Raw genomic sequence first — 25,119 nt, forward strand, 5'->3', positions numbered from 1 at the left:
CTGAACGACGGGGGATACATCAAAGGAAAAACTAAATTGTTGTTTTTATTTCATTCTGAGCATTTTCATATTTATTCACCTTTTAAACTTTCCCTGGACTTTCCATCTACAAATAACTCAAGACCATAATTAGCCAAATCGGTCCTGCCGTTCTCGAGTTTCAGCGAGACAAACGAACAGCAATTCATTTTTATATATATAGATTTAATAATATGAGATAGTGACATGTCAGTTAACATAAGATAACTTGAAATGTTGATTATTTACAACAAGTTTAATAGATCCTTTATCAAGCAATTACTGTTAGATTATGCAAATTAGGTTTAAATAATATTTAATCTTAAAGATAATAAAACGCCACTGCCATGAGTAGGACAGAGTTAAGAAACATATACAAACTAGTCACCTTTTGGTATAATGTTGACAGTTTGTTTCAGTTAGTTTAAAGTTTTTAACACTTTTCTATTATGTTAGCTTGTTTGTTATAAAAAAAACCCCTATTGATGTATTATCTAAAATAACATACATATATAAGTCACATTACTATGATCAGCAAAAATTTAAAGATATTTCATTAGAATTTAGATTGATGAGAGATGAGATTAGAATTTTATCATTAAAAAGGTACCATTGATAACTTATCTGGTTATGAATTTCTGATTCATAACCAGATAGGTTATGAATCAGAAAATAAGGTATTGAACACCTTATTAAATCCAATAATTAAAAAAAATGGAACAGACAGATTTTTATGAAAAAAAATGATGGTGTTCCAAATCAGTTCCTCTCCTTCATGTATTTCTTAATAACCTTCCTGTCACATTCATTTTACATTTTCATAGACATCATTTAGTTTTTAGATATATGATCTGATTGGATACTGTGGTCCAAATATGTTCAGAGCACTAGTGAATTCCCAATAATTATTTGCATATAATAATAGGATGGACAATAACACACACAAACAGAATGATAAGTAGAAAAATATAATCAATAATATATTATTATCACAATATAAACATCAGGCTTATAAAAGAATTACCATAACAGCACATTTCAATATTTAGTTGGGGTTTGCACCATCCCACTCAACAATCCTCTTGTCATACCACACATATTGTCCTTTAACAGAATCTGGTGCTTCCAGTGCCAAGAAAAGTGCTCCAACAGCACCTTCATCAATGGTGAGTGGTCCCTTGTGGGAAGTCATGTCAGTATCCACATAACCAGGGTGAACAGCATTCACTTTAATATCTATAATTAAGAAATGAGAGTTCAAACAGAAGTAACTTGTTTTTCTTAAATTATTCATAAATGTAAGAAAAAAACAATAAGTAGAAAGGAAAGCTCTATATCAATATTAGCGTTTTTTAAAATTCACTCTCATATGAGCAACAAGTGTGATTTCACCCCATGTTTAAATATAAATATAACATTTAAGTATGTAAAAGCTCTTAGGGCCATTCCCAATATTCAGTCTATCTCTTACTTGGGATAAAAATCGTAACTATCATTGACTTTTCTGTCGCAATAAACTTATTGACGGTAACTCAACTTATCCGTACACACTATAGGTCAATGGGACGACGTATAGCTTACCAGCGATAGAAGTGTGTATGGTAATTTCAATTCATAGGTTCCAATATAAGGTGATAAGAATGACTTAAGTATATTATATTGGGAAAGCTTCAGATTATTGGCAGCCAATAACTGACAGTAGAAGGTAGTAATTTATCTCTATCTGTAAATAGTATATTGGGAAGGGCCGTTAGTAACTCATATTATCCTTTGTTTCTTCAAATTTTGCATATTATCACTTTAATTTCTTTCTATTTACATTAGATGCATGTGTTGTTTTTTCTCTGCTTTATAGAATCCACACTAACAATATTCTGAAGCTAGTTTTAAATACAACTACAAATATAAGAAAAAACAGAACCATCTTGATAATAGACAGACTGACTAGGAACCTCTGAATATTATGAGTTTTAAAACCTTCTCACTATGAAACTGTTAATAGAAACACCTATTAAGTTGTATCCATATTGTTGTTAAGTGAGTAAACACTCACTGCATCAAAACAATTTAAAGAAGTTTTAATTAAAAAAAAAAAAAAAACTATCTTCCTGTAAATAATTACTATACCAATCCAACTTATCTTAATTTCAGATATTAAGATATCTGAACAGATAATGTATTGATTTCCAAGCTGTAAGTGATAACAGCCCACAACAGAAGATAATATTTTATGCTTTATTTACAGTAAAAGTTTATTGAATGATACTAAAATAACCTCTGCTTTCAGGACTTACCCCTTTCCTCAAGATTTCTCTGTTGAATCTTTGTCAGAGCTGTTAATCCAACTTTAGAAACTACATAAGATGAATTCCCCCATTCTGCTGCATGTGTTCCTTGCTTAGCAGCTTCTACATATTGTTTCATAAGTGCAGAGAGCTCCGGTATTGTTAATTTTGGATCCTTCAAGCGATTCCTTAATGCCTCACTTGGAATGTTATTCAATCGGCCGGCTGAACTCGATATGTTTACAACTCGAGCTCCGTTTCTCAAAATTGGAAACAATATTTCACACGTTGCTAATACTGAAAAGTAGTTCACAAAAAGAGTTTGTTCGGCTTGAACTGCGACCGGCTCAGTTGAGTTTTGTTTAAAAGCGATCGCTGCATTGTTAACGAGTAAATCAATCCCCCCGTAATTGGCTTTCAAGTAATCACGGAATGTTTCAATGCTTTTAGGATCTGTGATGTCCAACTGATGGTAATTAGGGTGCAGATCTTCTTGGTTGAGGGTGGCTACGGCGGTTCTCCCCCTATTTACGTCCCTCGATGTTAGATAAACAACACCTTTGAAATGTTTACACAAACCTCGAACGATTGCGAATCCTATTCCTTTATTAGAGCCAGTCACTACCGCTACTTTTGTTGACATTTTGCTAAAATAAAAAGAAGTTAACTATAGATATTTTATTCCTATTCTTCAACATAAAATAGTGATTAGTGATTTTAAATTTTAATAAACTTTGTACAAATAAACCATTTAGATAGTATAGCGTTCTGATAACAACTGTCAAGTGTCATAGATGATATGAAACTGACTACTGATTACTGAGTAAAATAAGTAGGTACTCAATTAGGGTGAACGCACTCATAAGCTAAAATTCTCACTTCTTAGTTTTAAAACGTTAAGAAGTTACTAAAAAGGAATAGTAGTTTATTATGGAAATAAGTATATGGGGCGATATCTGAAGCATCTGTTCCTCTTGAACAGGCGCTACTTGTTGTGTCTGGTCAATCCTCTCAGCAAGAAAAGTTTAGGTACCTGCGTATACCAGTTCTGTACCATACCAATTCTGTAAGCCAAGAAAACCTTAACCTATATTGGTGAACATTAGCAGATATGTACTAAGCACAATTTATCTATTGTTTGGATATTTGATTTACTTATAACATGAGGTCAAATTGATACGTTTGAACATATCATATTGTAAAATCATGTACAGGCACAGGCGCCTACATGGGACACATGAGCTTCTTGGAAATCTAAAAGTAGGCAGGTAGCTTCAAAAGCACTGATTGAAATAATTTAAATTTGAGAAGTGTTTTAAAATTAACACAAGATATGAATTCAACAGTTTGATGTTTGTTGCTGATTATTTCGATTAATAAAATTAGAAATTCAAGAAAGGGTTTTATTGCCCCTTTCAATTGACACCCTATTTCTATCACTGAGGAGCCAGTTTAAAGTCGACGCTGACGAAACGGCCGAAAAGCACGTAATCACTATATAACGGTCTACCAATATAGGAACTTGATATTTTGTGCTTGTGACTTACCTACTTTACTATAAGCAGGTCGTAGTTTTTACACGTATGAACAATAACAATGCAAACGTTAGTTCAAAATCTTGTTTAGTTTCCAGTATTTATTTGTTAACAACCAACTCATTATCAATAACAAAAGTGGCTCCATACATTCCACTAAGACCACAAGGATAAGATAATGGTTAGTGGTACCTAATTGATAATATTTTTATATCATATCTAAATAACATTGTTATCGTGGAAGTGCAGTTAATAACAGAAGTCATTGAGAATCTAGCAAATAACATATTTTGACAATTCTATCAGCTTGAGGACCCAAAAAACATTAGCAAAAGAATTAATGCTATGTAAGTGTTAAATGACCTTCTTACATAACATTACTTTAAATATGAACGATCAGCTGGCACATGTGCGCTTTTAATAAAACTTTCTTACTTCAAATATGGCCTAGGTAATTTTTTTTATTTTATAAGAGACTAGCTGATACTCCGCGACGTCGTTCGCGTACATATTTTTACATCTTGGGTTACATTATTAGACTTTTAGTAGGGATCCCTAATTTTTTTGAAAATGTAATGTACCCTATATCAACCGGGGATAATGTAGCTTCCCAACAGTGAAAGAATTATTCAAATCGGTTCAGTAGTTGCGGAGCCTATTCAATACAAACAAACAAACAATCAAATCTTTCCTCTTTATAATATTAGTATAGATGGCGATAAATATTTCTATGTTATAAAACAAAACCATGTCGGTTAGACCGTTTTTGGCCTGCCTCATTTGTGTACTTTAAGCCAGTATAAAAAAAAAAACATCTTGTAAAAGTATGTATTTATTAATTTATTTAATATTAAGAAAGGCACTTATAACAATCATCTATATGATTAAAATTAATATTATCTGAATCCAACTTGGACAAATGCTATTTAGTCATTAAAAGGGTAATTGTTCAATACATCTATCATAAGCCAACTCTCAGGAAACTTGGAACTGCCATAGGTTCACACATTTTAGACTGTAGAAGAGAAAACTTGTGATATTCTTGAGGTGCTGAAAGAACCATGGCAGAATCTCAAAAAATTTTTGCGATTCGATTTTTTTTGCCCATTAGTGTTGAACAATAAATCTTTAATTTTAAAATTATTGTCTTTAGGACAATTTTTTTTTACAAACTATGCATTTGCTGCGACTTGCTGGAAAACAAATAACTCGAATTTGTTATCTTAAGGTAAAAATCATAAAATATCATATGTTCCTTAAGGTACTTAACCTTAAAAGTACCAATGTAGTATATACATCATATTGTACAAGTTACTTGTGGCCATATAACATACAGACTGATACTTATAACTTCTGATTGTGAATGTAACATGAATCAAGGAATGGTCTACATGCCATTGTAATATTAATATAATAATTTTTTAATTCATAAAACTACAGAGAATATTCTCTTAATAAACTTTAACCTTGGTAGTAACATACTACCTACCTAGCAATTAACAAATTCACATGTCAGGTAAAATAATAAGTTATCAACATAGCCTGCCTTAAAAGTATCATTTCAATATTGCTAGTATTAAAAATATTATTTAAGCATTTAAAAAAAATAACATTTAAATGACATCATCATGACTTAATATGAATATATCTTGACATGTACATGTAGATGACACCAAGTGTCATTACTGTTTAAATGACATCTGTGCAAGTTGACTTCACAAATTCAATATGGACGGTACAGCGATATTATAGAGGAATAACTTGATTTAAATGAACTATAACTAAGTATGAATAGTTAACTACAAGCAGAAGAAACTTAAGCAAGTTTTCAACAGCAAATTCACATTCAATGATAATTTAATACTTAATCATAACAATTTTCATACACGTATTTTTAAAAAAACATATTTATAAATACTACAGTAGAATTCATCAAAATGGACTTAAAATTATTCAATTAAATTCAGCACCTTATCATAATATTGCTACTTACAATATTGTAATAAAAATATACTTATTTACTTATAATTATGCAGATTAACTAAATGATGTCATTATAAAAACTGACTGTCATATCTTTATATAAAATATATCTTCTTTTTCTCATGATCTTACTATGAATATTAAACATTTATATACCTAATCAATACAAAATTTATCCAATTTGAATATCTTTTTATTATATCTAATGCCCGGTTAACCGTTGTCTGTTCCACACCGTAAATTTCTTGTGGAAGATTGTTCCCCATATTGTAAACTCACAGAACTTGAAATTGTACAATTGCCACTAAGGGGAGAATGGTAGCAATTCCCATGAGCACTATCCAAAGACTATGTAAGATTTTAAAGGCTATCACATACACTGTATATCAATTTTTACAGGCCAGTTCAAAAGAGGAACACATTAGATTTTTTTTTTACGAATATTAATATATTTCCATACAACTTTCCTGCAGCATACATGCAGAGTAATTTGTTAATCTTAATAAACATTGCATAAGAATAAGTATTTCACATCTTTTTTCTGATGCAAATTGTATCTTTTAATTCGTCAGTAAATCTGCTATGGAAGAAGCTCATTTTGTATTTTATTAGTAAGTACAACATTAAGTCAGTATTAAGCTGTTACACTTGCAACTATTAACAAGGGATTCCCCCGCTTGTATTGGTGGGTATCATATAAAAATGGTCAATTCATACACTTTGAAAATTTCGTACCATGATGCAAGACGTATCATTTCGAATGTTAAATACTGTTGTTAGAGAAACATATTTTGTTTAATTTTCGTAGCATCCATTTTTTAATTCGCCATCAAAATTTCAGCTTAGTTACGATTCATTCAATTTACTTTGAAGTTACTACAGCGATCTATGACACACCGCTCATAGACATAATCAAACGGTGTTATTACAAAAAATAATTTAAACATGGCTTTAACAATGTCTAACTAATTAAAGTACCATTGGGAGGCTCCTTTGCATAGGATGCCGACTAGGTTATGAGTACAACAACGGCACCTTTTTCTGCCGTGAAGCAGTAATGTGTAAGCATTATTGTGTCTTGGTATGAAGGTAGCTAGTGATATAACTGGGCAAATGAGACTTAACATCTTCAGATAATCTCAAGGTGACCAGCACAATTGCCGGTCAGAATTTTTGGGTTTTTCAAGAATCTGGAGCGGCACTGCTATATAATAAGCAGGGCGTATCAAATACCTACAGCTGAACGTCCTGCTCGCCTCGTCCCTTATTATCATAAAAAAAACTTTCTAAGCGACGTCTAAAGGTTGACGCTAAACAACAGAAAAACACGGAGTTGTAATACTTACAACTTCTTTAAAACAAGTGTTCAACATATTCCCCCTGATTCATAATAGTCTGCTAACTTAAAGCATTGCAAATTCTCACTCTGTCTTCTTCTATTGACCTGAGTCAGAATGAGAAAAAACACTCCTAAGCGGCTGTTTAAAGTTAGCGGACCATTATGAATAAGGGGGATTTTGTTTAACTTTTTAGCGAATATGTTCAGTAGAGTCTTAGAAATATAGGTTCCATCCGGTTACCAGAGAGTCTACTGGTAATTGTTGTAAAGCGTATAAAATCGTACATGAAGTATAGTAGAGGAGTCATCGCTCGGCGTTGAGCAGGTAGGGAATGACGTCATCGATGCTGACGTCACCGACGAAGCCGACAAAGAACACGTCCTCCACGAAGGTGGCGGTGAAGCTGCGAAGTGCTGGCAGCTGCAGCACAAGGCTGAGTGCACGCTCCTCATCACAGAGACCCTTCAGCGAGCGAACCACCCGCTGCTGGTACTCCTGCAGCTTGCGGCACAGGAACTCCGGAGCACCGTCTGAGTGCAGATAAGGATCAATTAATTTTCAGGGTCACTTATTTCCAAATAATATAATAATAATATTGACACACTTTTTACACAAATTATCTTGCCCCAAGTTAAGCATATATAGCCTGTGTTATGGGTTACAAGACAATAATATATTTAATACAATATACTTACATTAACATACATAAATACATTTAAACATCCATGACTCGGAAACAAACATCCATATTCATTATATAAATGCTTGCACCTACCGGGATTCGAACCCGGGCCCTCTAGCTTAGTAGGTAGGATCGCTAACCACTTGGCTATACAGGTCATCAAATGGAAAACTGATGTTGATTCTAAGGCCTGGTATCCAGCAAAGCGGAGAGGAGACAAGCCACAAAGCTGTCAGGTTATATTTCCACCAAAAAATTGACAACAACTAAGCATGCTGTAGAATAGCAATTCTATTAAGGTAAACTAAAGGTAACTAAAGATACATTAAGCTATTTTAAGACCAAATTTTTACCACACTATTTAATGGCAAGATAATGAAATATGAATGCTCAAAGCTCACCGGGCGAGAACAGGCAGAGCGCCCGTAGGTGTGCGTGCTCCCTTTCGGTGACCCTGAGCGCTGTCATGTGGGTGATCACCTGGTGCAGGCGCGACAGCATCGTGGATATCTCAGCGATGCGCTCGTCACTGTAGTCCGATATTGTTATCTGTCGAAAAATTATAATATTTTCATCACATCTTTCACGTTTAGGCCACGAAATGTAAACAAAGTCGTTATTCAAAAAGTAATGTAATAAGTATCGTACAAACGTATAAACGTATATTTCGAGCAAAGTTTGCACTGTCTGTCTAGTCGGAAAGTTTTGAGGTCTAAACATTAAAGTTGTGTGTGTTTCGCATATTGTTTTCGGTTCATTTGCTCATACTAAATACTTTAGTTAGTGTCATTCTAGGTACAAGTACCTGATAATATAATAGTTCGAAATTTATTTATTGCACACCTCAAAACGCAAAGTGGTTGACATCCTAAAAGATTTTGATCAACGCAAAACAACAAAAAATATATATAAATATATTTAGGCATTACAAACTATTTTGTTAATGTTGACGTCATAAGTATATTAAAATGAAAAGCAGACCTCATTGCAGTTTCTTACGTAATACATTATTGAACTAATAAGCTTAACTCGTAGAAATATAGTAGCGATAAATACCATACCCCAAAGCAGTCCTCCTGTGATCAAGTATTTACTAAATGTAACAAGGGCGTTACGGTCGAAATCCGCGCTCGCTTGCTCTCTTTTGTATGGAATTGTGTATTCAATGACTTTCTATACATATAGACAAATCACGTGGTATAAAATCAAAGCCGAAACATGGAACATGCCACAAATTACACCATAATAAGTAAGCTACGACTGCTATATTATAATAATATATGTATACATTGCCGTATTTACTCCAGTTGTTTAAAATATTCTTGGACAAAAGGCAGCAATGTTAAATATTTATTCAAGTTTGATTCGGACAGCGACAGTTGTCACATGACTAAGGACAAAAGTGTGCTTACATTGTCCACACACTTTTGCCGTTCAGACTGCGAAATGCGAATGATACTAAAGAAATGAAATGAAATTAATTAACATGTATAGTTAATATTTAGTTTTTATTTCATGTTACTTTTAAATTTCTTACCTAAAAAAATGTTTTGCTTTATATAATAATATACTTATGTATATTTATAGCGGTGGTTTTCAAACCAGAAAACATGCTGAAAGTTTAGTATAAATATTTCAGTTTTTTCTTTGTTTATTGTTTGCTTCCTAAGTTTATTTTATATCTTGTGTATTTATGTGTACATCTACATATACATTTTTCTTTCTATACAACGTCTGTTAACGCCATATATATATATTCTTTCCTAATTCTGATATGCCCTTTCTTTCCCTCTTTCACCGCACCCGCGAAACTACTCACGCCATATTGCAATGACGCGGCGGCCGCGCGCGAGCCAGCGAGTGTCAGCAGTCGTCCACGGAAGCTAGCGTTCGCTAGCAACTCAAAATTCTATTCTGCAGTGAAGCAGTAATGTGTAAACATTACTGTGTTTCGGTCTGAAGGACGCCGTAGCTAGTGAAATTAGTGGGCAAACGAGACTTAACATCTTATGTCTCAAGGTGACGAGCGCAATTGTAGTGCCGCTCAGAATTTTTGGGCTTTTCAATAATCCTGAGCAGCACTGCATTGTAATGGGCAGAGCGTATCCATTACCATCAGCTGAAGAACGTTCTGCTCATCTCGTCCCGTATTTTCATAAAAAAAAGCCTTACACAACTCAACAACCGTATAATACGTCAAAATTAGTTCTCTGGACGCTCGCGAGTGGTGCTTCAAATAGGCACAAAAAGCCTGTCCCGTGGTATTTATACAGGTCAGTGGGTATTATATATCCATTGCTGACCTCAGCGTTGGCGGCGGTGTCTGTGCGATGCGCGGGTCGATCAGCTCGCTTCCTCAGCTCCGCCTGCAGGTGCGAGGACATGAGTGGCAGCAGGGACTCCAGCCCCATGGCCGGCGCCCACCGGCACAGACCCAGCACGAACACCTCCGGCCAGCACTTGCGGAGCAGCGACACTTGGATCTCAAACCTGCAACACAGATATATTAAAGGAGAATGGCGAGAATGCATGTATTAAAAAAAAAAGCCATAAAAAGGCATTTATTTTCTCAAAATTGATTCCTTTAGAATTCTTTTTGATGTCATTTCTTATACTACTAGATACTACTACCGCTTCGGAAACAAATTGCGCTCTGAGAGAGAAGAAGCGGCGCAAGAAACTCTCCCAGCATTCTTTTTTTTGCGCTCTTTTCAATAAAAAAATACAATATTGTAGTCATTTCTATCGCTATAAAATAAACACAATCTAGTCCCAGGCTGTCCGATCATTTAGATATTCAGCAGTGGAGTAACAGGAGTTACGACAGAGCCATTTTTTTATAAAACATTTAAATTTATTTATAGATAATGCCTGAACAGTGGCTGGGACTTTATTGTAGAAGTTTATACATTTACCCTTAAAGCTATTATGTATCTTATGAAGCCTACTAGAATTAGTTACAAGCAATCCCTTATTTCTAGTGTTATAATAATATTTTGGGACCCACTGAAAGAAGTGGCGTACATTATGGAAACTTATAAATAATTGTAGATCGTAACAAAGCTAAGTTAAAAGCAAATCGTAAATAAGTCTAAACAAGTTGGAGGAAAAAGATATACCTAAAATTATTAATCAATACCTATTGTTCAATCAATAATTCGTATCTTATGTCTATGCGTAATTACTGTCTGCTAGACGATAATCTTATATCTTTAAATGAGCAATTCTTGTATATATATATATATATATACAATTGGAATCTCGGAATCGGCTCCAACGATTTTCATAAAATTAAGTATATAGGGGGTTTCGGGGGCGATAAATCGATCTAGCTAGGTTTCAATTAAAAAAAAATGTAGTTTTATCCGTTTTAATGAGAAACAGCTACAATAACTTTAGAATACAAAGGTAAATTTCGACACTATATACAAGACTATAGTAGCTCAGATGGGACATTGGGTGATCCGGAAAGCAGAAGACCCGGTTCGAATCCAGATGTCCTATTAGTTTTTTTTAAATTCAAGTTTGTACATTCTTAAAAATCCGAGCAAGGCTCGGTTGTCCGGATATTACAATATATAATATGTGGAAGGTTGGCAAGCAGCTAATAATTGTGGATATACAATTCATTCTTTTTTCAAGCATGTATCGAATCTTTTAAAAGTACTTACCTACTGATTTAAGTATCAAAAAACGATAATAATCTTATTGTGAATTACTGATTTGAGTATTGTATAAATAGTTTGATGGTATCGGAACATCCATATAAAAAATGGCTATCATGTCAAAAAATATACACGTGAATTGCGCAAAACGTTCTGTCAGTGGAAGATGACTTATTTTTTTAATAAATTAAACTAATTTATTTCTTTTGACTCCCATATCTTAGCGCCTCAATGATTTTTGTATAAACATCGTATAAACTTAAGTTTATAATTAATATAAACTTGTACGATGGTTCCTTAATTTTTAAATTATGTGGGTCCATTCTCCTTTGTAATAAAAATTTATTTACGATGCGGTACTCAAACTTGCGACCTCTCGGGCTCCGTTCGAACACTCTTACCAACTGAGCCAACCAGTCGAGTGACGCATGGCCAGAAAATCTTGGCATGTTCATCTTTCAGGTTGTGGCTTCACCTACAGCTTCTACTTGATAGCCTGCTCAACCCCAATAATTGCATTTTAATGAAAATATGGGACGAGGCGAGTAGGACGTTCAGCTGATGGTAATTGATACGTCCTACCCATTACAATGCACACAATTGCGCTCGTCATCTAATAGCTCGACATAAGATGTTAAGTCTCATTTGCGCAGTAATTTCACAAGCTACGGCGCCCATCAGACCGTAACACAATAATGCTTACACATTACTTCTTCAAGGCGGAAAAAGGCCGTTGTAGTATACTATGTATATAATAGAAAATTTATTGAAGTAGGCGTTACTTTGCGGAAATCCATAATTTCGCTTAAATGTGATAGAGCAATTAGAAATAATAAAACACAAAAATAACATGTTTACATTGTTGAATGAACAAACAAATTTAGTCCCATCATCCTTTGTTACGTATCTCTTCCGGGGCTAATACGTCACAACAGTCGACCAATCACAGCGCGTCATTTCATGGGACGAGGGTATATAAGAGCAATTCAGTCTCGTGCCAGATTTTGGCGAGACAACAAGTCCTGAGAATGCCTCGTGTAGAGGCGAAACACGTGTCGTATTGTTTAAAAACAAATATTGGCGGATTTAACACTAAAGAAAACTTAAATCATTTGTGTAAACATAATAGATTCTCACGGTAGCGCTGTGACGCAGGGCAACGCCAGAACCCAGCGGGCCAGGGCACCAAGTAGTCGGGCTCCGCCCTCGCAGGCGGCGTGCAAGCGTAGCGCTCCGCCACCGGCGCTGCCCACACCTACTCCGGCCAACGAGAGTGGCAGCTCGATACTTTCCGGACTGCTCAATATGCCCAAATCTTCACCTTGAATAAATAAAAAAAAGATTTACAAAAAGGAGCTTAGTGTACGACATAAACTAAACTTGTCCATTTTGACTCTTAATGACATAAATAAGGATACTGATCCAATTTCAGACACCCAGGATATTATTCCCAACGACAGGCGCAGCTACCTTATGTCATTTTAAGATGAGTTATGATTTCCATTAAAATGGCGAAAGTAACCACAAGATTTGAGAACATGTTAATAGTGAATAGAAATAAGACTTCGGGACCTTCAAGCTTACATCACACCCCAATAATAAACGCATCTCAAGAGATGTAGAGGTCAAAACCCCTTGTGTTGCGGATGTCCATGGGCGGTCGCCTCACCACTTCCCACCATGTGAGCCTTTTGCCACTTTCATCAACATCACAGCAGCCGGCAGACGTCCACTGCTGAACAAAGCCCTTCAAAAGATCTCCACGATTATCGGCGTTGCGCTACCCTCATCCAAAATATTCCAGCGATCTTAACCATATCCATCTTTGGGGGGGCTATCAACACTGCGTCTTCCATTATGTTTGTGACCTTGGTATTCCTATGGATCTCCTCACTTCTGATTCGATCTCGCAGGGAAACTCTGAGCTGCCGTTTGTCCCCTTCCAAAAAATGTACTTACCAAAATATACGAAACTAAATTTCGACTTACCCTCATTGTAGGTGTCGCTAGGCGCCGTGGGCGGGGCGAGTATCGGCGCGTGGAGGGACGCGAGCGGTTCGGGCGGAGTCGCGCCGTACGCGCTCTGAAGATACTCGTTAATTGCACCTGATAAATATAATTAATAATGCTTTATTAAGCTTCCGTGCACACTGCAATAAAATACATGTGCCGTTATTGTATGGGATGTGTTTTTTTTTTGTGTTCACTAAACAAAACCAAACTGTGATGCCCTATAATAATAATATTGACACACTTTTACAGAAATTATCTTGCCCCAAATTAAGCATATAGCCTGTGTTATGGGTTGCAAGACAACGATATATACTTACTTAAACATACATAAATACATATAAACATCCATGACTCGGAAACAAACATCAATATTTAACATATAAGTGAAACATTAAATTAAGTAGTCTTAAAAAGCTACGTCAATATTTTTAAACACCTGCGTTTTTCTTAAATTAAATAACAAAGTTTTTTATAACATTACAAAGCAAAAATATATAGTCTTGATACTACAAGCCTTACTTCTAACATTTTATTTGTTATGTGCCTATTTTTAGTTGAACTAAAAAACGTTTAAATTTTGAATGAAATAATAATAATAATTTAATATAAATCTCACCAAATTGTCCCATTTTGAAGAGGTTCTTAGCGAGCTGTGTCTGCAACATTATTTGTTGCCGTCTCGCTCCCTCCACGTCACTCGTGCCGCCGAGATAAGGCGACACTCCTGTGTCACAGATAAAAATATAAAAATTATAGAAAATCAACAAACGTACAAATCAACTTTACATTCAAAGATCCCAAATGATCAAACGAAACTTAAAATGATAAAAATATCAAATAAACATAACCAAATAACTTATGAGTTGCTCGACTTTCAATTTTTTCTTTTTCTCTAGTGGCTTTATCCGTGTATTATTTCAAACAAACATTCTGCACTTGCTTAAAAAAATAATTTGTTATATTCTCCGCTAATCAATAGACTGATTGCTATTTTTAGCATTATATATATATTTTTTTAATAATACACAGTCCATGTTACTCAATGATAATAGGTATACTTTTAGGCATTTCATCTGCAGTCCCCCTGAAAACGAGATCTGGAAAGGTCTTGAAACATAGGTTAACTAAAATAATGATAAAAATTTAACTTTTATGCAAAAAATAATGTTAGTAAATAAAGTTACAATTACACGCGTTATTATCCCTTTAAAAGTGTTTTATTTAAATACTAGCTGACCCGGCAAACGTCGTTTTGCCATATAAATTATTTTTAGAGTTAGGTTTAAGGTAGATTTTTTCTTGGACATTGCAACATTACTTTATCTTAATTAAAAGATTTTTTTTAAAATAAACGTAGCCTTAGTTATTCCTTATAAATCAGCTACCTGCCAATCAAAGTCGCGTCACAATCGGTCCAGCCATTTCGGAGATTAGCCGGAACAAACAGACGGACAGACAAAAATTGTAAATAATGTAATGTAATTTGGTGTACAAATATTCATATACATGTAGTAAAAAACGGCTATTTCAATATTACAAACAGACACTCCAATATTATTTATATGTATAGATGTAACTAACACGCGTGATAAAGAAAATACTCATAGGTAGGTATACTACTCCAAAAGTGAAATAACTTTTAGAAACTACCATATTGTCATGTAATTCACTACGAAAAAATATCTTACATTTTTCCTATTATAGTTTTAGTATATTATATAAATGTTGTGAAGAATTAGTTGGTGTTTAACAAAACAACTTGCCTTGTACTATCAAGTAGCAAAAATGGTAACAAATTTTTAAATTTCTGAGAAAGACATATACCTTTTTTGTTATCATTTATTTATCATATTATTATATACCGATATAAAACTAGGTCAACTTAGCATCAAAAAAAACCACAAAGATAAACAACTAATGCTAATAACACTTAATACATACATATACATCAGAACTCACAACTTATGCTATAAATTAAATGAACAACAGTGAAAATATTTTAAAAGACATAAAAATGAATAAATATAACTTATAAATATGACTTAGCAGGTTTAAATTCTCTTAGCTGCTATAATTTTTGTAATAGATAATCTTTTAGTCTGTAATTAATGTTTTTAGTATTAAAATTTTGCCGCTCAATGAAGGGCAGCTCATTTAGCAAGCGAGGTTAATACCTTGTACCTAATGGTAATCGGCAGTTCGTTCGCCGTACACTTTGCAGGCCCGGAGAATCGACAACCGGTTCTGAGTTATGGCTTTTGTTTGTATAGGATGTTCTATTTTTTGCAATCTTATTTTTTCATTAAAAAAGTATTGGCTCAATAGCATTTGCTTAACTTTATCCTAAATGGGCAATATATTGCAATGTTTAAATATTTCATTTTCGTTTGGTTTTAATTTTCGAAACATATTTGTAGATAATGTATTTTTTTAAATGTTTAATTGAAGATTGTATATTTGCTTCAGATATGAGGAATATGTTCCTAGCCCATGCAGACAATTATGATTGTGTTTTACCTATTCAAGCATTATCTACCATCTATAAATATTATTTGTAAGAATATTAAAATTTTCCAGGTTATAACTTTTACATATTCGTGGTAGGAGTAAGTATCAAAGAATACCAGGGTTTCCCTTGTTGAAGGCGACAGCGGCTGCCAGCGCGAAGTTGATAGCGGGCGCTGGTGACACGGCACCGAACCCGTCGTTGGGCTCATCCTTGGGGTTGATCTGTTTAAAGTTACTTTGTTTAATGTAGGTACGAATATTTCTTTATCTCTTATAGGCTAAGGTTTAAAAGATATGAAGACGACGTGGTACACGTTGGAGGGAGACATTAGCAGAGAGAACGGGACGATACGACATGGGTACCTTCAAAAAAAGCGCTTACACCTTCCTTAAAGGCCGGCAACGCTCTTGCGATTCCTCTGGTGTTGCAAGAGAATGTGGGCGGCGGTGATCACTTAACACCAGGTGACCCGTACGCTCGTTTGTCCTCCTATTCCATAAAAAAAAAGAGAAGCCAGGGACAGACACATATAACTTTTTTTATGTTAAGTATAAGGTTGGCCGTAAAGAGTTAAAATATAATATTTAAAATATGCAACCTAACATCTCCCCCAGACCAATGGGTTCTATGAAGTTATTATACCCTCAGGGAAGGATGCTTCAATGAATTCCGTTAGGAAGTCATGTGCTGGCACACTCGACTTGATAGAATCTACACCTGTGAGTGCTGCCGTATGTAGTTAATTATATTTAATTAAATTGTTGAAGAATACTTATCACAAATTTTAGATTTTTACTTTACAGTTGCCCCAATAAAAAAAAATAGGTAAAAATTTTGTTGCCCAGCTATCGGCGCTGCGAAGTAGAATCGCTGATTAGTGTGGTTGTAGTGGATTTTGACTGCTGGATTCAACCTGAGCAATTCCTCAAGAGATTTTTGGACTGAGTTTTCTTTTCTGAATGAACCAACTTTTCTAAACACCGTCAATCGGCGATTCTCGAAACCAGTGTGGCTACAGAATACATGCACTTGGTTTTCACGTCATCATTATCGACGACCTATTTAGCCCAGTGGTTAGTGACCCTACATACTGAGCTAGAGTTCCAGGTTCGAATCTCGATAGGTTAATATTTATGATGAATATACATGTTTGTTTACGAGATGGATTTTAATATGTATTTAGGTATGTTTAAGTAAGTATATTGTATTCAATATATTGTCATTTTGTACCCATAGTACATACAGGCTTTTCCTAGTTTGGGGAAAGATCATTTGTGCAAATAGTGTGTCAATAATAGGTATTATATCATATCAATAATTACGTACCTGACTCTGCGAATGGTTAACCAGGCCGAGCAGCTTGGAGTACGCCTGCCTCTCCTGTTCTCTCTCTCCTTTCACTTTGTCGACAATCGGCTTGCGTTCATGTTGGACCGCTGTTTGAGAGAGTGCAAGAATTACTGTTCATTTTGATATGCAAGCAGGGTGGAGAATAGTCCCATCTTACTGAGGCTATGAAATAACCAATTAAAACCAGTTTAACATCTGTAAAACCGAAACATGCATTCTTGATCTTTTAACATATTAATAATATATTGAGATAATAATAGTGTAATTAGTTCAATGTTAAACAACACCACAATTCTAGTAAAGCAAAACTGAAACATGAAATGTAATTAGGTACATTCATAACACTAATACAGCTCGATAAAAACTGTTGCCTTTTTAAAATGTGACAATGTATTTATTATTAGTTGTAGTGAAGATGTTATATAATGGATACTCAGAAAGGTCTCAGTGAGAAGCTATGGAAGGAAAAAAGGGTATGTCAGTATAACTATAACACTATATAGACCATGCTATTTTTAAATAATAGAAAGGAATTATTTGAGACTTCTAAAATTATTAATATAAATAATAAAGTATGTAGGAGTAATAATTTGCGTAACACAACAACAATTTTTTAAACTATATCTTCTAAGGGTGCTGTATCCAGAAATCCGTTATTCCTTACCTAAACTCGCTACTTAATTAAAAATATTTTACAAAGATATACAAACCATAATAGTATATTACTCACAGTCACTCCGCATTCCACAGGCTAAACATTTCTGCAGCCTGCAGTACTGACATCTGTTCCTGTGATGTTTGGTCACCTCACAGTTCATGCTGCCCCGACACTGATAGCCTAGTTTCTTGCGAATGGACCGTTTGAAAAAGCCCTTGCAACCTGAAAAAGGATGAGTTTAACGGTGGAAATAATAAGGGTATGCACATCTCTTATCATGGTTATTATATTCTATTTAATGGTAATGCAGGTTGCATTACTTTATTATGTGAATTGTTCCACACTAACAGGAATAGTTATACAATAGGTTCAGTAATTTAGACAGGCCTGGTTGAGTGAAGAATACAATACATGGTTAAAGGTTATTAATTTTATACCTACAAAGAAAAACAGGTATAAAAGTCGGATGGATTTACTTTGAATAAAATCTGTAAAATTAACATGGATTTTTCAATTCTATAATCCTGAAATCCCTCAACTTCTGTGGCCAAAATTTTTATCAAGGTTAAGACGTGGGTAGTAATAAAAAATTTGAATATTTGTAGCATCATTTTAAATAAGGTAATAATTTTGGGTATTTTTGTGGGAGAATTTTATATTATAAAGAAAGCTGAGATTTTAATTTCATTAAAACTTATGGTGCAGAAGCACCAAGGCTTTCAAACAAAAAAAAAATTTAAATCTGGTGATTTTACCTTCACAGCTGATGGCACCATAATGTCTTCCCGAGGCTCTGTCCCCACATACAATACACAGCTCCAAGCCTCCAACTTCATTGCCAGGATTGTATTTCAACTCCATTTGATCTTGAGCCTCCATTATACCTACATACATGTTATTTATTTTTTGGAGAATCTTCAGCTGAACACTTTAATATATATACATATATGACAACCTGTATAGCCGAGTGGTTAGCGATTCTACCTACTAAGCTAGGAGTCCCGGGTTCGAATCCCGGTAGGAGCAAGCATTTATATGATGAATATGGATGTTTGTTTCCGAGTCATGGATGTTTAAATGCATTTATGTATGTTTATATATACTTAAAGTACTTACTTATATAACAAATATATAAGGCAAGTGTGTGTGGGCAAGCCGGTCGCGGGAGACGTAGAACATTCGTCGATCAAATTGGGGACGTTTTGAGAAAAGGAGAGGTCCGAAGCACCCGCAACCGGCGAGCATGTATGAAAAGAGTAATGAATGTAGAGGAAGCGCGTGAGGTTTGTAAGGATAGAAGCAAATGGCATTCTATTGTCTCTGCCTACCCCGACGGGAACAAGGCGTGAGTATGTGTGTGTGTGTGTTATATATACTTATGTATGTTTAAGTAAGTATATTGTATTAAATATATCGTTGTCTTGCAACCCATAACACAGGCTATATATGCTTAATTTGGGGCAAGATAATTTGTGTAAAAAGTGTGTCAATATTATATAGGATAAAGTAACAGAAAGCCATTTACAGATTCTCATGAGTTGATAGTTAGTATAAATCAAGAACAATGAGAGCAATTATGTACATAAATCAAATACTGAACACTTTTGTATTACTTATACAATTACATTTAAACTCGACCACCAAATTGAACAAAGAACTCAATTCCTATCTGACACTTAATGGAATCAGAGCTGCTCAGAATAAGTCCAGATTGTTGTTTTGATAATTTGTTAAAGTTGTTTGTTAAGCGAGAGTCAGACACAAGGGTTTCATTGTACTAGAAATGGTATCATGTAGTTTTTAATAGAGAAAAAATTTTCACAATTTTGGGATTTCACATTACATATTTACACTTACTGCGTTATGTCTCAGGTGTAAAATAATATTGTAGTTTATGAGAATACAGATTAGACAGTGGAGTCTTAGTTATGTTTACAGAACCCTACAATTTTATAGAAACACTAGCTGACCCAGCAAATGTTGTATTGCCGATATTAAAATCGCGATACAAAAGTAACTGATCATAGATGGGTGAAAATTTGAAGTTGTATGTATTTTTGCTGACTCATAATCAAACAAATTAAAAAAAAAATGTCAAAAAAGTTAAAAAAAAAATTGTGTGGACCACCCTTAACATTTAGGGGGATGAAAAATTGATGTTGTCCGATTCTCAGATCTACTCAATATGCACTCAAAATTTCATGAGAATCGGTGAAGCTGTTTCGGAGGAGTTTAGAGTTTAACACCATGACACGGGAATTTTATATATTATATTATTTATTAGCAAACACTATACTACTTGCATCAATACTAACATTCAAGCACTTGTTTTGTTGTATTTAACTTATTCTCCCATAATGTTAGCTCTTTTTTATCTGATCACAGATTGCACTTCTGGTTGATCTTAATAAATCATGTATCAACAACCATAAATCTCCTTATCACCAATCTCTCTATATTGCTAAAACCCTAAACTATCTGTATTTGTTGAATATGACTATGATAAATTAGTTGGCAAGGCCATAAAGCATATGTGCTAATAAATATGTATTCACAATTGTAAACATAAAATATGATATAAATATATATCATATATATATTCTAAAATTATAATATCACTACTTGCTAACAACAACTGACAAGCATGTAAGTGCCCACTATGGCTTCAGGTTATTGCACCAGTGCTCCAAGTTAACATACAACTCATAGCTGCTGGATCATTTATATTAAGATGGGATCACCATATTTAAGCTGTATGCTGAGATGCTAAACTAGTAAGAAAAAAAAGAATCTTTCACGCATTGTAATCTGGACTTAAAAACATTGTGTTTGTAATATATTTTCAACAACAGACGTTCTCTAGAGCGTATAAAAATCAATTTTATTGACCCCGGAAGAAATATTTAACGCTGAGTGAGGTGAAAATGCTGTTTACGGTTCATGAATACAGTTACGCATGGTGCTTTCTTTTATACATTACCAGTAGTTGCAGTGAAGGTCTTCAGCTTCTTGGTACTTCGGTAATTACACGTTATAGAAAACGATTTAAGATCATGGTAGTAAATTGATATTTGATAATTTCTTCACTATAAACTACTAATAATAACACTGGTAAAATATTATTTTACAATTAATATATGTACACGTAAAACAACAACCCGCAGACATATTGTGATTTCTGATTTGTGAACTGTGAAGTTGACTACTGACGTCTGATTTGTAAGTACTAAGTAAATAGTAGAATTTCAACATTACAGATGTCAGATAGACATTGAGTCAAGTGACACAATATCAATTGAGTTTTAACGTTAAACCGTGTTACGGCTCTATTTCGAACGGAATCGACACAATCGACAAATCGGTAACACAATTATTATAAATATTTAGCTTCCGAAAAGTCCGAATTAGAAACTAAGAAATAGTTGATTCCTGCGACTTTGCTCGTGTTGATAACCGAAAATAATCATTGATTGTCAATTTTTGTCTCTGACAAATGACAATTGACAACACTAACAACGTCTAATGTCATACATATCATAACAGAGTCGCACATGTGTTGTACAAAATATTGTACAGGGTTATGATAATTTTAATGAAAATATAAATTTGTTATGAAAAGAGAATTTATTATAATAAAAATATGTCAACAAACACAACAACAGACAACATGGATGAAATCCTCGAGTCTTTTAACAGTCTAACTGCAAAATCCGTGAAGTATCTAGAAGTACAGAAGGAAATCAAAGATGATATCAAAAACCTAGTGAAAACCCTTTACGACTTCACAAAATCGCAAGAAGTTATAAATAAAAAGAAAAAAAATGTAGCTTTGCCGCAAATACTAATCGAAGATTTCGACGAGGAGCAAATTTGGCAACAAGTAGAGCTTCAGAATACTGAATGTTGGGATCAACTTGTTTGGGATGTTGCACAATGCATATCTAATAAAGATGACCTTATATTTCCAGTTGAAATCGGAAAATCGGCTAAGAAAAAGAAGAAAAGAAAAAATATTAACCCTAATGTTGAAACGGATACAAAATGCCTTGAAGAAATATTAGAAACAAAACCAAAACTTAAGTTAAGTACTCAGAAAAGCCATATGAAAAAGGCAAAAGGGAAACCATCCATAGTTGATGACCAATTCTTTAAACTGAATGAGATGGAGAAGTTTTTGATACATGAAGAAAAAAATGAAGGTAAGAGTAAGAGCAAACAGGTTGCTGATGATGATGATGAATCCATAGATTTATTTGAAGATTTTGATTCTGAAGATGAAGATGTTGATGATGGCCAAAAAGATGTTATGTATAATGATTTCTTTCAAAATGATGACTCTGATCAGTTTGACAATACTGGGCAAAATGACAATTCTGATGAAGATGGTGTGAGTGATGTTGAAGAAGAACACATTGAGAGAGTTTATGAAGAAGAAAATCAAGTTGAAAACTCAAAGAAAGTCAGGTTTGCTGATTTACAACAAGATTCAAATTCAGATAATGATTCTGATAATGATTCAGAAAATATTGAGCCTGTAAATGGGAAATTAGAAACAAATCAGAGTAAATCTGAATTTGAAATGAGACAGGAGAGACTAAAGCAACATATTTCAAAACTAGAGGAAAAAACATTAAAAGAAGCCCCATGGCAGCTTAAAGGAGAGGTTGATGCCAATAAGCGTCCACAAAATTCATTACTTCAAGAGATTGTTGATTTTGATCTTACAACCCGACCAGCTCCTATAATCACTGAACAGACAACAGTTACATTAGAAGGTTTAATACACCAAAGAATCAAAGACAAGGCTTGGGATGATGTTACAAGAAAAGAAAAACCAGTAGATGACCAACTTGCATTTAAAAAGCCTGAAATTCTAGACCATTCTAAAAGTAAGTTAAGCTTAGCACAAGTTTATGAAGCTGAATATTTGAAACAAAAGCAGGCCATGTCTGGTGAGATAGATGAGAGTGAACCAGAAATTCACAAAGAAATTCGGGATTCTATGACTACTTTATTCAACCAACTCGATGCATTATGCCATTACCACTACACTCCTAAACCACCCCAGGCTGAAGTTAAAATTGTCAGCAATACTCCGGCTATTTCAATGGAAGAGGTTGCTCCAGTTGCTACAAGTGATGCAGCACTATTAGCTCCAGAGGAAATTAAAAAGAAACCAAAGGGTGACCTCATGAGTAAAGAGGAAAGAACAAGTACAGACAAAAAGAGGGAAAGAAGGAAGAAAAAGTTGTTGCAAAAGCAGAAGGGACAAGTCTCAAAAGTAACAGATAATAGGAATACAATGAAAGGTGTTGAGTCTAATGATAAATCTTTGAAAACTTCTAAAGCGTTCTTCCAGCAGTTAAATGATGACAGAAATAGTTTGATTAAGAATAAGGCAAAAAATTATGTTAGTATTAAGACAAAGTAGTACATTTTTGTAGATAGACATGAAATTAAATAAATTTTATAATGCTTCTTATTCTGTTTCACTTTAGTGTTTCTTTAATTGAATAGAAAAACAAAGAAGCGAGACAGTTTCCGATCTACTACAGGTCTAGCCAAGTTACATTTTTTCAGAGTTCTCTATATATCATTGCTAGCATGTTCTTATTGGTACAATTTTATCTTACCACATGAAAATATTAGCACTAAATAGTTCCTAGGTATTTGATAAATTTTCTAAAGAGATAATGATTAATAATAGTTAACTAGACTAACCCTGCAGGTAAATGATAACTGCTACCTATATTCCTTTCTTCCTTTACAACATTACTTACTAAGATGATGGCGGCCTTTGAACCCACATTGTGAAGACATAACTCTCAATTTATATTAAAATTTTTAGATATTTTATATGTCTAGATAGCCTAACTATAAATCTGTTTTCAGCAACATACACACTACAAGTGTAAGATGTAGCTGTCATGCACACTAAAGTAATAAACCTGGCCTGCTCTCATGTGTTGCAACAGCAAGAGGAGAGATACATAGAGATTTAGAAGATATATTAATTATCTAAATTAAAAATCTAATAGTTTATAATACAACAATTTTATATTTTCTTTTTAAGTATCTAAGTTCTAATTTGCGAAATTTTGACGTACAGTGTGCTATAACCACTATTATTGATGCTTAAACAATAATTATTTTCATCGATATCTTTAACAAAAGCCAAAAGCTAGCTGTGTGTATGTAACACATAATAACCATACACAAATTATTTGAGCTAATAACAATTACATAATATCTTGTGCACCCTTTATTAATACCCTGAATTAATTTTAACCATGTAGGTATTATTATTTTTTAACTTATAACCATGGTAGTAAGTAAGTATTTTAGGGCAGCATTACAGATCTTGCTGGGTTATACGATGCTTTGATAGATAAAAAATCAAATTAAGTATATATTTTTTAACCACCAGGCTCCGTAAAATTGGTTATTAATTTAGCATACTGTATATTCCATTAAAAAGAGCGCAAAAAAAGAATGCTGGGAGAGTTTCTTGCGCTTCTTCTTCTCTCTCAGAGCGCTATTTGTTTCCGAAGCGGTAGTAGTATCTAGTATATTAGAAATGACATCAAATGGAATTCTAAAGAAATTACTTTTGAGAAAATAGATACCTTTTATGCAATTTAGATGAAGGTACCTACGTGAGTATAGGAATTATGATGAATGTGTTGAGAGGAATAGGTGATCATCTAATACGTCTTCTTGATCCTCACAATGTGCACTTGTAATGTCAAAATAAAAGCATTGTAACATTTTTTTTATAATTTGAATTTTTACATGTTAATAAAAGATATATGGAATATAATTAAAATAAAGAAATATAATTAAAAGATATTTAAGAAATATAATTTATTCATTGACATACAATAAACAACAAAAATTATTTGAAGCAAAACTCTGCCTAAGTGTCAATTCGGCAGAGTTTTCGTTCAGTTGTGTATTGACCGCGCTTTGAATATAACGCCTACATCATAAATACAGACGCAAACTGTCTAAATAACAGCATATCCAAACATATAAAGGATTGAGTGTGGTATTTCAGGTAAGTGCCCCTTAAAATTACCAA

The 25,119-nt window shown here is 33.9% G+C and overlaps 3 protein-coding genes across 4 annotated transcripts; 1 reads left to right on the plus strand and 2 right to left on the minus strand.

The window, feature by feature from the left end:
- Positions 1–967: 967 nt before the first annotated feature.
- LOC126970183 (carbonyl reductase [NADPH] 3-like) lies at positions 968–3,979 on the minus strand. Of its 2 annotated transcripts, XM_050815965.1 has the most exons (3): positions 3,851–3,979; positions 2,313–2,950; positions 968–1,254 (listed from the first exon to the last, which is right to left on the minus strand). In XM_050815965.1, exons 2-3 carry the CDS (start codon positions 2,944–2,946, stop codon positions 1,064–1,066), a joined length of 825 nt encoding a protein of 274 aa, XP_050671922.1. In that variant the 5' UTR covers positions 2,947–2,950; positions 3,851–3,979; the 3' UTR covers positions 968–1,063. The 2 variants fall into 2 exon arrangements, with proteins under 2 accessions (XP_050671922.1, XP_050671921.1); XM_050815964.1 differs by lacking the exon at positions 3,851–3,979 and having other exon boundaries at positions 2,313–3,045.
- A 675-nt stretch (positions 3,980–4,654) lies between these two features.
- Positions 4,655–21,237, minus strand: LOC126970158 (orphan steroid hormone receptor 2-like). Its single transcript, XM_050815931.1, has 11 exons — positions 21,019–21,237; positions 18,794–18,922; positions 18,111–18,260; positions 17,357–17,466; positions 16,146–16,251; positions 14,138–14,245; positions 13,498–13,614; positions 12,646–12,829; positions 10,147–10,333; positions 8,245–8,392; positions 4,655–7,691 (listed from the first exon to the last, which is right to left on the minus strand). The coding sequence occupies exons 2-11, from the start codon at positions 18,915–18,917 to the stop codon at positions 7,465–7,467; spliced, it is 1,461 nt and encodes a 486-aa protein (XP_050671888.1). The 5' UTR covers positions 18,918–18,922; positions 21,019–21,237; the 3' UTR covers positions 4,655–7,464.
- Positions 21,238–21,553: 316 nt separating this feature from the next.
- On the plus strand, positions 21,554–23,517 carry LOC126970150 (U3 small nucleolar ribonucleoprotein protein MPP10-like). The gene has a single exon (XM_050815913.1). It carries the CDS (start codon positions 21,679–21,681, stop codon positions 23,467–23,469), a length of 1,791 nt encoding a protein of 596 aa, XP_050671870.1. The 5' UTR covers positions 21,554–21,678; the 3' UTR covers positions 23,470–23,517.
- The last annotated feature ends 1,602 nt before the right edge of the window (positions 23,518–25,119 follow it).

Source organism: Leptidea sinapis, chromosome 20 (assembly GCF_905404315.1).
Source record: "Leptidea sinapis chromosome 20, ilLepSina1.1, whole genome shotgun sequence".
NCBI classification, from domain to species: Eukaryota; Metazoa; Arthropoda; class Insecta; order Lepidoptera; family Pieridae; genus Leptidea; species Leptidea sinapis.